General features: G+C 42.0%; 1 protein-coding gene across 2 annotated transcripts in view; it reads right to left on the reverse strand.

Moving 5' to 3' along the window:
* The window catches only part of SAP30BP (SAP30 binding protein), a 32,525-nt gene that overhangs the window by 11,097 nt on the left and 7,729 nt on the right, over positions 1-13,699 (reverse strand). For both annotated transcript variants that reach the window (XM_069799067.1, XM_069799066.1), the window contains one exon: positions 3,779-3,821. In XM_069799067.1, the coding sequence (XP_069655168.1) occupies positions 3,779-3,821 (43 nt within the window). The remainder of the gene's footprint in view (positions 1-3,778; positions 3,822-13,699) is intronic.

Consider the following 13,699-nt stretch of genomic DNA (forward strand, 5'->3'; position numbering starts at 1 on the left):
ACAGCTTTCTTCTGCCTATACAGTGGTAAATGCAGATGGACAGCTAACAACAAGGTGTGTCCTCACAGGATACATCTAACTGCTTTGTACATCCTGTTATTTCTGACAAGATCAAAGTTTTACTTTTACATGAGTCATAGGTACTGACACTGGCTGCAGTCTCTAATTGGGCCTGTGATTTGCTGGCTCACAGCCTAGAGGATCTCCATGTGGGGACCTCAGGAAGTTTGCTGTTGGCACGATTAATAACTACGGGCACACCCAGATTCTGGCTCACAGTAAGTAAATATCTTCCTCTAATCAGATTCACAGTCCAGATAAAGAACTAAGGCCATAAAGCAGATCCCATGACTCAGATGGGGATTCAAGAAAGTAGGAGCCAATGCACTGCGAAGTCTGCAACTCAAAGCATCCTGCTGCTGAAGGACACTGCCACTGGTGCTTAGTCCGTGCATTCTCCTTCCACAAGCTGACCTAAAAGTTAAAAATTTCATCGGCACAAGCAATAGATGCTTGTAGCTTTTTGTGCAGCCTGCACATGCACTGTGGCAAGGCAGAGATGTTCAGCTGCTCCCAGGCTCCATGTAGGAGGCCAAAGCAGAGCCAACTATCAGGGTTTACGTAGCAAAGATTCAGCATCTCAGTAGTCAATGGAGGACATTTGCTTGCCAGTTCTTGGTGAGGCAGATAATTAAATGGAAACGTTAATGCTACATTTAATCTGCTTCAGATGGGTTATTTGACCAGTATATCCAACAGTACAAAGACATACTGTATAGCAGGAGAGAAAGTGCCACCAGCGCAAACTGCGCACTCAGTTCCTTCTAGAGGGAAACAACTGCTCACAGGCCAAAGGCTATGCTGGAGACACGGACAGGGGGCACACAGGAGCTTTTTTTTCCTCCAGATGGGTAGGCATATTTTCCTAGTGCAGAGAAAACCAAAAGAATAGAGAGCATAGGAATAGAGAGCCGGCCATACCTGGACAGATTGGGGTGTGGATCACCTGAGGTCTGGCTCAGCTCTCTCAGTGAGTAACACCACTCCCCAAGTAGGATTAAGTTCCTTTCAAGGTTCACTTGTATGCTGTGTCTTAAGCAGCCACAAGGGATTACAGGCAATATCAGGTGCCAGTTTGTCTATAAAGGTCACACCATGCAAAAAACAAGCAAAGACCTAGAAAGGGTGATCAGAGGGGCATGGCTTTCCCTGGAGACATGCAAACCGGTGGTGCCTGGTCTCTAAAACTGCATTCTTTGGCACTCTAATTAAGTCTGCTTGGCATAAACCAGGGTGTGTGGGTTTCTGATTTCCTGGCACCAGAACAGCCAAATCAGAGGGAAGAACTGGAGGCAACAACATGCCAGTGAGTCACCCATCCATGGACGGACACTAGTTCCCTTTCTGCTCTGTGGGCTGAGAAATGCAGAAAGAGACCTGCAACTCAGCCATATTTTCTGCTCTATGAACACTGACTTTGTGCTCAGATATTCTAAGGGCTGGAGAGAACGTTTCTTACAGTCCAAAAGGTAAACAACCATGCTGCAAAGAACTTCGAGGCAAAAAAAATGCATCCTAAAAGTATTACTTTGCAAGGCTGCAGGAAACAGCAAATGTCCTGCCAGCACCATGTACTCTTCAGAGTAGTACAAAAAAACCAGAAGAACAACACTGATGCAGAACTCTATCAAAATAAATTTCACAGATACTTTCTCCTCAACCACAGGGCAGTAACTGCTGAAACCTCCCCTCCCATTCTTTCAGGCTTTGACTATGTGATAACTACCTCAGCATAAATCAGGACAACCATGCCCTTCCCAGCTGTTCATCGCTACTGTTTTCTTTGTGCCGACTCTTAGTGGTCACCTAGCATGCACTAAGTAGATCAGGGAATGGATCCAGCTGGAAGCCTCACGTGGCGGGGGGGGGGGGGGGGGGGGGGGGGCGGGTGAGCAGTGAAGGTAGATCTCAGCATTATTTTTGGCAAGAGCCTACATTTATGCTGTACTTTAGCAACTGCATAACCACAGACTTGAATAAAGGTGACACTGAACAACAAAAGGTTATCTTCTGAGAAGGGCAGGCCCACGAGATTGTAATGCAAAAAGCAGTTGTGGAAAACTCTCTAAGGAAGACTTCAAATTCCACACATTGATATTAGACAAAGATTCAGATGTTCAGACTGGAGAAGTTACTTGCTTTGTGTCAGAAAATCCTGCACCTTTTTTCATTCAATTCCAACTCAAGAAGCCCAGGTTTCCAGAAAGGGAGTGTTTCTCACCTTACACCAACCACAAGGCTCTTGAAACAGTTCCTTTTCAACTAGCCAAGATATGGTCTAATGCAAAAGACCTACAGAAGCCAGCATGGCAAATACACTGACCTCTAATAACCTAGTTCTGCACAAAGCTTGCCTATACACTGCTCTGTGTGTGTTACCTTCGGGAAAGGATATTAAAGTTATACTGCAAACCTTAATCCAGGTCTTGGACTCACCGACACTGTCCACTCACGAGCATGTGATACTGTAGTAAGTGGCCTCCATGCAGCTTTTAAGCCTGCATGCAAGTCTGGGCTATTATGAGACAAATGAGATTCAGTCTTCTAATCTCCTGTGGATGGGGCATTCACTGGGGGAAAAGGACACTAACAAAATTGTAACCTAAGCCTTATACCATAACTACATTGCTTTACAAGTGTAGAGCTCCACTCATATGTAGAGAGTAGAGGGGCAGTTGGCTTTCAGATATTGTTCTTTACTCTTTACCCTAAATGCTGTTGTCTCATCCATGTTTCTAGTGTGCATTTTGAGGCAGATCAGTAGTTTGGAGAAAGATCTCTGTTGCATTCTATGATGAGACTGGTTAAAGCAGTTTTGCCCTCTAAAGGCTGAAAATTCAATGTAACAGTTGGGTTGGTGCAAAGTCTGGGCAGGCCAACTGAAAAAGACCTAAGTCCCAAACTTCAGTGATGGCTGTTATAGGAGTCACAGCTTAGCATCCTAGTTATTTACTATCTTATATTTGTCACATTTTATGGCTGAAATACCATGCTTTATCCTTGACAAGCTGACTTGACAATGAAGCAACTTCTAAACTCATTATTTTTTTTTTTCTATTATTACATGCTACCACACAACTGTACTAGTAACCTCAGGAACAAAGGGTTAGTTCAAGATAGTCAGAGCTTCAACATAAGATACACTTTCTGCACAGCTCCACAGAGACCAAGCAGAGGACACCATTTCAAGCTGATGACCCTGGAGTTTTCCAAATCTAATAATAGTGCAATGAATAAGTGAGATGTCACAAAAATCAAGTAAGTTTCAGTAACCATTAGAAAACATATGGTAGGCTATGTCAACCCAGCCACTATAAATCAGTACATGGATCACATTTAAGCAGGGATATTTTAGGTAAGTTTTTGAAGCCACAGAACAAAGTATCTGTCATCATTCCTGGTTATACTGGCTCTCTCAGAGGTGTGTGGACGAAGCTACTGCTTTATTGTTTTTAAGCTCATCTAGAAAAACACCAACATTGCTCTTTACATATATGTCTTAGACATTAATATATGCAAATATTTTCATGTATTTAGGCACGGTACCTTTCTGCCAAAAGAAGACTTCACTGAAAATATTCCACTGAGATAAAACATTGCAGGCAATAATTCAAATTACAGCATTGTCAGGACAGAGTGAAGATGCTTTTTACAAAGGGGAAGCCTAGAAGGTCTAGTTTGAAAAAACATGTAAATAAATACTCCTGAGCGAACTTACCAACTAGCTCCTGAGGATCTCTTTTCTCCAGTTCTGAGAATTCCTGGGAGGAAGGGGGAAGAAACAGATTTTAGTCAAGATATGCTTCCAACCTAAAAAGCTATACCGTCCATTTGTTTAGAAATTTACACATTATTTCTGAGGCAAAAGAATAAAAATTAAGAATGAAATGCAAGTTATTAGATAACAGGGCAATGTTTGTAACATAGAAAGTCAAAGCCTAACAGGATGCTCCGTTTCCTTTCAAAGCTAGAGTCTAAATTTAATGAAAGAATTCAGGCTTTGTTTCTATGAGTCCTGGACACTCAGCTCCTTTTGAATTCCACAAAGACTGCTGTACTTGAAGCCTTTCCTCAAAACAGATCAAACCATAGGTTTTTCATTTTTGGTGACTGGCCCTTGGCACCAGCCAGGAGTGAATGTTTTAGAGCATAGCTAGCTAAATACAAGCTGGATCCAGCCCACAGAAAACTACTTAAGCCCTGGGAATGCCTAACACAGGCCTGTACAACTTGCAGTCCTCTAAGCAGGGCCAGCAGGATGCATTCCCCAGAGTAACATGAAATCAGCTGAAATGCTCCCAGAGCCAACAGCAGAGCACAACAACTTCAGAGCAGCATCTGATCGACCTCTCCACAGAACAGGGTCCCAGGCTGCAGAGGTTTGCCAATTCTGTGTGGTGCCAGAATTCACTTCTGTAATTGTGTAATTCAGGGCTTTGGCTGATAAACCCTCTATGAACCAAAAAGCCAGGGAGCATGGTGGTAATGCAGATCTTGTATTCCCATTTTGGAAGAACTCTCCCACTGTCAATTCTCTCTTGGCTGCTACTTCCCAGGAGTGATATAGCCGATCTGCTCTACCAGAAACTCAAGGGCATCCTCCACTGGCTTGTAATGCTCTCTGTCCAGAGATCTTCTCAACACAGCTAATCCCTTCTTAGTTATATAAATTAAGGCTGCTTCAGTTGCAGGAGCACAGCAGATGTTTGCACCAGAGTCTGCTGAGCAGGAGGTGTTATATAGGATAAGACACTCTTAAATATGCCTTCACCATATTGAGACCAACATTCAAATATTTTGGTGCTTCTGAAAGCCCCCAGGAGAGTCACAAGTGATATCAAGTTCAGCACAAAGTTTCTGAAACAGTATCAGCTATATCCCAACACTGCCCTCTCCCCCTCTGCCTCGCTCCCAAAGACCTTTTGTGACTCACTGGACTGTGTATCCAAAATTCCTCAGTGCCTTCAAACACTGAAGCTATTCATTCAACCTGACACAGACATAATGCTCCCTCCTTGCTGCTTAGTAACCACTCTCTAAACCCCCTCCTTTACTCCATTTCCAATCAGGTAAGAGATGTATAAGGTGAGGAAAAAGCAGCAAGGTCACCAAGCCAGATCTGGGAACAGGCTGTGCCAAATTCACTGTGAAAACCAACCAATTTCCAGAGAAGTTAAAGCCCTCTGGAAACAGAAAAACAAATTCTTTGTGTGGCACTAACTGCTACAGGGCACTTTTTATAGCCATTCATGGAGAAGGAAAAAAAAAAAAAAAGGCACTGTTTTTCCGTAAGTACACTCGGATCACAAAAATACAAGGCTAAAGCTATTTTAGAAAAAAAAAAAAAAGTAGTACACGAAGGAACACACATCTTCTTGCTGGCCAGCTGGCAAGGCCCTATGCCCCTTTGTGAGATGGACTGTAGTGTAACAGCTCCAACCCCTCTAAGCTAATGCACTTGGTGTAGTGCATTAACACCTCTTCTCCCAGGGTCTTCAGAAAGAACAGCAGAAGCAGAAATATTAACAGAAGCATGACATTTCAAAGCAGAAAACTTATGCCAAGAGAAGGAGCTGTCTTTGGCAAGAGCACTGGACAGGAATCCAGGGAATCTGGGCTGCGTTCTCCACAAACCTATGCAGATACGGCATTAACGTGGTGAGCCTCAACCACATTGATATGGCGTTAACATGGTGAGCCTCAGTTTGCCACCAGAGAAGTGGGGGCAATTCTGTGGTAACTAACAGGTTGTGAGGACAAATTCAGATTAGCGTGCAGGATGGAGAAGTTCACAGAGCTACAGATACAAGGTAAGCATATGTCCAGGCAGCATACAATGACTCATGAGGCAGTAAACACATGCAGTTCGAAGGCAGCTTTATTCCCTTTACGGGGAGAACTTGCTAGATATGTAATTAAAAGTATTTCTCATCTTGGTCTGAGACAATAAGTGAGTGTGTGTTTGTTGAGGTGAAAGGAGGGAATTGCTTTTGTTCCAACCATGACTGAATTACATCTTGCACTTTTTTCTTTTGAAAGTTTTGTTTTAAGTGGACTGAGAGGAAAGAGGACGAGATGGGCTTACATGCCTGAGCACCTCTTGATCCTTCCTCTTACTCAGCACTGTATTTATTATTCCATTATCCCTCCCATCTTCTTCTGCCCACTTGTCCTCTCACCATCCAAGAACACAAAGGCAAGAGAAAAAAAAATTCCCCCAAATGACCAATATTGCCAAGCAGGCACTTAGCAACCCAGTGGCACAGTCAAATTCAGGTGCTTTAGACATGTGCTAAATGCCCTCAAGAAAGTTGCCCTCTTATATGGCCAATTACAGGGTTGCAAGGGTATTTGCTGTACTTCTGAAGTCCTCAGAAGCCCGTTTTCAAGTCTCCTATAGCTGTTTGGAGCCAGCACCAAGTGTAAGCACACAATTTTCAGGAAACGACCTAGTATTCTGAGAAGTAATTTGATGGCCAAAACCGCTCCTGTTACGTACCTTACATTAGACAAATACCTCTAAAATGTCAGATACACTAAATAGTGTTTTATGAATTTCCCAAATCATCAGTAAGTTTGCTGTCACCAGAATTAAGTTTGTTCTTTAATTTGCATCCTTTAATCCTAGAGCTACGGCACAAGTCTGCCCCATTTATAACACGCTAAATAAAGCCAGTCCTATCAGGCTGCCACTGTGTATTTACCTGGCTTGATCACCCACACCCGTTTGGCCACAGCCGCTCTAGCAAGTCTAGTCTCCACATCCTCAGGCCATAGCCAAAGACATCAGAAACCCCAGAGCTACACCAAGCAAAAGAAAACAAGTTCACTAACATATTACAGCCACACCTCACTGCCCAGAGGATATAAATTTTGCTTACTGATGAATTACTGCCTACCTACACCCACTGCTCCATCATTAACAAGCTGAAGACATCAACACAGCTTTTCATTAAGTCAGACTACTTTCAAGCCTCTTAAATGCCTTCAGAAAACAAAGGGATGACCAACTCCTCCTATAGTGCTTGTTCATATTTGCTCAGTTTACTGTCTAATGCTATGGCAAGGCAAGTATCAACAACTTGACCAAAGACATATAGTTTGTCAGATGTGAGATTTAAGAAGTCTTGTTCAAACCTCTCAGTTATCTACTGAAGATCCAGACCTTAAGGACAGTCTAAAAACCTTCAGTGGACTAATCACCCAACAAGAACTGTCCTACACTCCCTTAGGCTAATTTAAGTCTGGGACACATACTGAATACAATGAACTGATTAGAAAAGACAACATTAAAAAAAAAATTCTGCAGATCTAATCTAATATAAAGTTGAATGAAATGGAGAATCACCAAGTGGAGATACAATAAACACTGCACAGCTGCTATCTTTTAGTTGTGAAAGGGAAGAAATATTTACACATGGATGAGAGATTTCTAAAGGAATTCCAAGGCATTTCAACAATGGAAAATTTGGAAAGTAACTGAATTTTAAGTAGGGAAGTTACCTAAATCCATTCAAGGAAAGGTGCTCTTTTTGTAGATTACTACATAATCAATACCCACTGTGCTATGTATCAGTATCTCACATGAAGAGCACAAAATGAAGCAGGTAAGTGGTTCCAAACAGGGGATTTTATGTCAAATCTCTCTATCACAGTAAATATATAGAAGCTATTAGAGCCTTCAAGTATTCCAGAGCTACAGGCATCATTTAATGGGTTCATTTCCATTTGGATCCCGATCACTTTCAAAAAATAACAAGGTTAAGACTTCACTAGTGGCACCTTCCAATACTGCACAGTTTTCACAAGCCTAACCTCTGAAAGTCTGTATGGGAACATCTCTGAATTTACTTTTGCAGCCAGTCTCTCACTACTTGCACAAAGTCAGCCTGGACACATTAGTTATGCTGAAAATTCTCTCTACCATCACGGAAATATAAAACTCAGGCAAAACAGGCATCTTGTGCTCATTTTTCTCTCTAGTCCTTTTATCCCATTTAGTATTACATGATGGCCTCTAAGAATGACCAGAGTGAATTTAAAAAAGCAGTACTGCACTTTGTTCTCATGCACTCAGCAAGTTGGTTTTCTGGCTGCTATCTACTTTGCAGCCTAGATCTCACAAGATCAACTGTTTAAAGGCCTAAAGCCAGACGGCCTTGGTCCAAGAGACCCACTGAAAGGAGTCGAGGGATGCCGTGGTGGTTCACAGCCAAGTTGGAAGAGGGCTGAAAGACAACAAGACAAGCAGGAGACAAACTCCTTTCCCCTGACCTGGAGACTAACAAAGAGCAGACTCTGAAAAGCGCAAAAAGCTATGGGCAAAGACAAAGTATTAAAAAAAAAACCCAAAACCAACAACCAAAAAACCCCAAAACTTTTTAACCTCTAACTGGACCACTAGCATAAGTAACAACTTCTGTGCTTCTAAGAACAATTCTGCACATCAGCTCACCAACAGCAGAAAACAGTTATTCCATTACTATTCCCATGTGCGTTCAGGAAGAGTTTTCCATTTTTTCTATTTCCAAGACAAATGCCTTCTTGAAGCCCTGGGCAAGCCAATGCTGCCTGCAATAGCCTGACTGATATGAACCCAGCTTGATGTTTCAGTTTTTATGTATCATAATCAGTTAGAGAAGAGCAAGCTGAGGCGGGGGGGGGGGGGGTGGTTGTGTACATGCATAAGGAAAGCGCCGCATTTTGGCTTAAGATTTCACCCTGCTGAGGTGAAATATAGATAATCTTTTCAGTCATAGAGCATTTCCATTCAGTTACATAAAAAAAGTCTTTGCTCAGGTTCCATGGAAAATAAAAACAATCAAACACAATCCTTGCAGTGTGGAACAGAGATTAAAGGAAGGAAACAAAAACAATATGAATCTGAGACTGATGAATTCAAGTTTGTTCTGGGCAAGCCTTTCCAGCTTTATTTAATGGAAAGAATGGAGTGAGTTACAACAATGCTCACTAAATCCTTCCTGAAACAAGATCCGTAAATCCAGTACAAAGCTCACATCGAACATAACTGTTGGCATTAACTGTTGCCAAAAGGTACAAATTCAACCATCAATTTCTCATAGAAGCAGTTGCATGTTAGTGCAGGTGTACATCAAACTACAAGAAACGATTGAATAGGGAGGCAGAAAAGATACAAAACCAGAAACTGATTGCTTCAAGTAAGATACAAACTGTAAGAAGCGGAGAAGTTGATGCCAGATTTGCCACTGCTCAGTTGCGCTCCCAGACTTGCAGCCAACTTAGCCCTACAGCTTCATTCTTCCGCTGACTTCCAGGTAATATTAAAAAATGTAGCTAGGAAGCTTCCACAGTACCCCTCAACAACATTTTCTCTTTTTTTCCAGTGAGAACACTCTTGTGCTACAGAATTTCTTCTCTGCCCTAAGTATTTCACCTGGTTGCTTGCACATAAAGAAATTTAACACCAATTTAAACTGACAGCCACAAAATGTATAGACCAGTCACACTGTTGTCATGCTAGTGGATTAGTTTGAAGATACTAATGCAGAGAATTTTTCAGTGCAGTCCTTCCACTAGTAGCCAGTGGACCTACTGCTGCAATGGTTGTTACAGTGGATTTCTCTCACCCAAGCAAGCGCTAGCACTAAGTTCTTGTAATTTTTCCTTCTCTCTACAATTCAGACTATCTCCTATAGTCCTAACATATCACAACCTCATTTGGCTGAGTACAATGGAAAGAAACTAACTTAGCATAAATTGTTAGAAGAGTTACCTAAGCTGATATGTGGCCTTGCCAGAGCAAGTGGGTGAAATGTTTATATGCAGGCAGCAAGAGAAAGACCTCTCCAAACCCTGGATCATGTGTGCTTTTTTGCTTTCTTTGCCTTTTTTTTTTTTTCCCTTTTCTTTTTTAAAAGGAACATGCTAACAATTATGTTCTTGCTCTTCTACAAAGATCAGAAATGCTTATGGGAAAAGAACACCAGAAACTTCTCATTTAATATTAAAAGTGCATGACAAGAACTATTTCATTCCTTGCTCACCAGATCTGCCTGATGTTGGTGTGCTACCAGGCTGAGGGCAGCAAAGTGCATGTCAAGTGTATTCAGAGTCTCGGGAAGAGAAAGCAAGGGAACAGAAATACAGTGCTTTTATCCATCCCCCCGCCCTCTTTTTTCTTGTATTGTGAGAGAGGAGAATCCCAAGAGAAAGCTTGAAACAAGCCCATTTCCCACAGCCATATCCTGTTTGCCAGCTCTGATACACAGCTCCAGGCAAAGTGCCCAGTACAGGATAAGAAATTTAACTAAGAAAAAACTGTATCGACCAGGATCTAGATACTAAGAGAAGCACAGCAGCTCAGAAATAAGCCACCTATAGAAAAAAACCCGATACATCCAACCTTCAGCGACATTTATGTACAGTCTGTACATACCTACATATTTTGAGATACTATTGTCACAGACAAAAGGGGAAGGAAGAACAAGTCAGGAAAGAGTCAACTCCCGAGACATTCCTTAAGCATCTTATCAAAATAAAGAACGTGCATAGCTGACACTGCCTTTTACTTTTTAAGCTAAATTAAGTCTAAAAATCCACCTTAATTTCATTTCAATTTCATCAAAAAAACACCCTAAAACCCCAATCAAGATCTGGCAAAAACATTTCAGTGAGAAAATGCTTTAGGAGGGAAGCATTCATAGCATAAACGCCTTTAAATAGCTTCTTTGAAACTTGATTCCATTCACCTGACATACTATCTCAGTATTTGACAAAGATTATTTGTTAGAAGTAATTTCCAGTCAAGGAACTGTGTGCTGTGTGCCAGAACTCTCGCTTTCCAAGTGGAGGTACAGTTAATAATATCTGCCTTACGACAGCACCCTGGTCCCAAAGCTACCTGCTTCCGTTGGCTGCCTCCTCTCTCCTTCTCCACCTCTGATGCTAGAGGTCCTCCAAATTTAACATTTGCAGATCACCCTGTGCACGTGCTTTACAAGACCACAGACAGAGCCTCTCCACAGCGCAGACACCAACTGGGGCGCAGTGGTGTAAGTGTGCAAAAGAGCCTTGCACAGAAGACCGCACAGCCCATGGGAGCACACCAGCAGTTAACAGCTGCCACATTTTGAGTGTAGCCAGTAGCACAGCTCCCAGCAGTCGCTACCCGAAGCCACCATGGTCTGCAGAGACATGCCTTGCTCTGCAGAGCCCATAAACTCTGCTTTCAAGTCACTTTTGCTTCCTACAGTGAAACAGGTATTCAGAGGTGAAATATCAGCACCACATGACAGGGCTTGAGGTGTCAAGCGACTTTGATGATTTTATTTTTTTACAGATTGTTGCAGTGCAGAATCAAGTAGAAGGTGAAGCTGGACTGTGAGAAATCTTAAGCCTCACAGCAGCAAAGGAAAGGCTCAGGAGAGCTGACAATTAACTTCTTGCACAAGCTTTCGTCCCTAGTACACAGTACTAAAAATTCTTTATGGTTTGGAGTAGAGGCAAGGTGTAAAAGCAAGTATCCTCACTGGGATATGCACTCCTCCATGAATGGATCCCACAGTTTTTGCAGATTTTAGTCCTTCTGTACCCAGAATGAGGAAGCTGAAAGAAGCTATTTTCAGATATATGTTGGTATTTGAGGCAATCCTCCATCTGTGCTGACTGTTCAGACTCTCATTCTGACACGCACCAACATGCAAATTCAGAACGGTCTATTTCAGTGCAGCAGACAGAAATAATTGCAACAACAGAACTGGACTTGAAGAACTTAGACCTTTATCAGGTGAAATATGCAAGGGGAAGCAGCTCCAGAAAGGACTTTTCTTCAAGTTTAAAGACAAACAGAAAAAGCCTGGCTTTTCCTTTGGAGAAAGGCAAGCCACACCTGTGTCAATAATCTGTGGTATTTAGTACTGCAGGGAGCAAAGAGTCTGCCGCAGCATGTATGCCTGGCGGGGAGGAAGGAACAAGCATGTCCATGGACATGTCTCATCTTCCAAGCAGCTCAAGAGCTGGATTGAAGCCAGCAGCTCTAAAGTAGGTAAGCCAGCTTCAGAGACCAACAACACTGTGATCTATCTCCCTCTCAGGCTGAACTGGAGACACAGAAGTACATGGGGCAAGGGGCAAAATGATCAAAGATGCCAGATGCTGTTTTGTTTCCTGCATACAAAACTGTTTAACCACCACTGATATTCTCTGGCAATAACTAAGGTCAACCACCTAGTTAACAAATGGGAACCAGGTATCAGCTGTGTTAACGTCTGAGCACTCACTGTAATTGTGTAGAGGACAGCACTAGAAGCTGAATTAACTCTACTCCCCCTAAAGGCTCTCTGGATGTAATGCTGACTGCTAAACTGCCAAACTCTCTGGTTCCCGTGATAGAGTGCTAGAAAACAGTGTGCCAAAACCTAAAACAAGGGAAAAATATGTAGAGTTGGAGGTGCAGACAGCATTTTACACAGTTATATTAAGAGGAAGCTAGAATACAGAAAAAGATGAAGCCAAGACTGCAGTGCTTATCACTGGCACTCTCGGGCTGTGCTCACAAGCAAAGGAAGAGGGGGAAACAAACCACTGGAGATCTAACCTTAACCCTAGCCCTGGAAACTGAACACTTCATGCTTTGAAAGTGTTTACAAAGTATGCAGCACAGCCATGCATAACACAAGGCCATTTTTAAAATACAGCTGCTCTTTTGCCAGTTCTGCCCATCAGAGGCCAATACTAACCCAGATAGCACCAAAAAGCTGGGGGAAGGGGGCAGAAAAAAAAAAAGAACATAATGAAATTTTTTTTGTTTCTGATGAGACATTGGGAGTGCCTTTCTACAACACACTTACAAACCAGTTATATCCTGCCAGATCCAGCCACCACAAGAAGATTAATACACAGCCACTTCAGCCATCGCAGAGTGCGCTGTTTTTGGTTGGAACAGCAGTTTTAAATATGTGTTCTTCAGCTGTACAACCTTTAACATATTCTAAGTGGAATTTTTAAGACTACCTCTCAACAACTGAAAGCATCGAAGGCTGGTGTTTCTTAAGTAACCTTCATAATTTGCCACCACCAAAGCAAAAGATTCAATTTATTTTCTAAATCTTACTAATGCCAGCTCCTGTTACACAGCTTGCTGTGGAATACCTAAATGGAACAGCAGTGCTTTAATGGTAACACTTTTCCCAAACACACTTTTTCCGCTTCTGTAGAGCAAAACACTTGTACTTGAGATGAAAGTTACTGAGTAGGTTCAGGCATCTTTTGAGAATCTGGCTTGATGAATGTATCTTGAATTCAGAAAAATTAATATGCCTTATCAAAACAAGAGTTAGTTACAGGGATTACATTACTGCATGCACACACACCCACTTACTGGTTCTTAGCACTTACTGCTTTTACTTTAAATCAAGATAATTTTGGTATTTAAACAAACAGGTTAATGGGCAGGCAAGATAAAAAACCATTGCAATCAAAAGCTTCTATCTAAGTATTAGTACACACCTACACATCATAACACAGTAAAATTACTTTACAGGTATGCTGGATCAATAAAAGCTAAACATAATAAAGAGTTGATGCTTATCAAGAGGTGGTACTTAGACACACTTAGAAACATAGTATTCCTCTGAAAATTTGACACCCTTCTGCTAGA

The sequence above is a fragment of the Haliaeetus albicilla genome, chromosome 12 (genome assembly GCF_947461875.1).
Source record: "Haliaeetus albicilla chromosome 12, bHalAlb1.1, whole genome shotgun sequence".
In the NCBI taxonomy this organism is placed as follows: Eukaryota; Metazoa; Chordata; class Aves; order Accipitriformes; family Accipitridae; genus Haliaeetus; species Haliaeetus albicilla.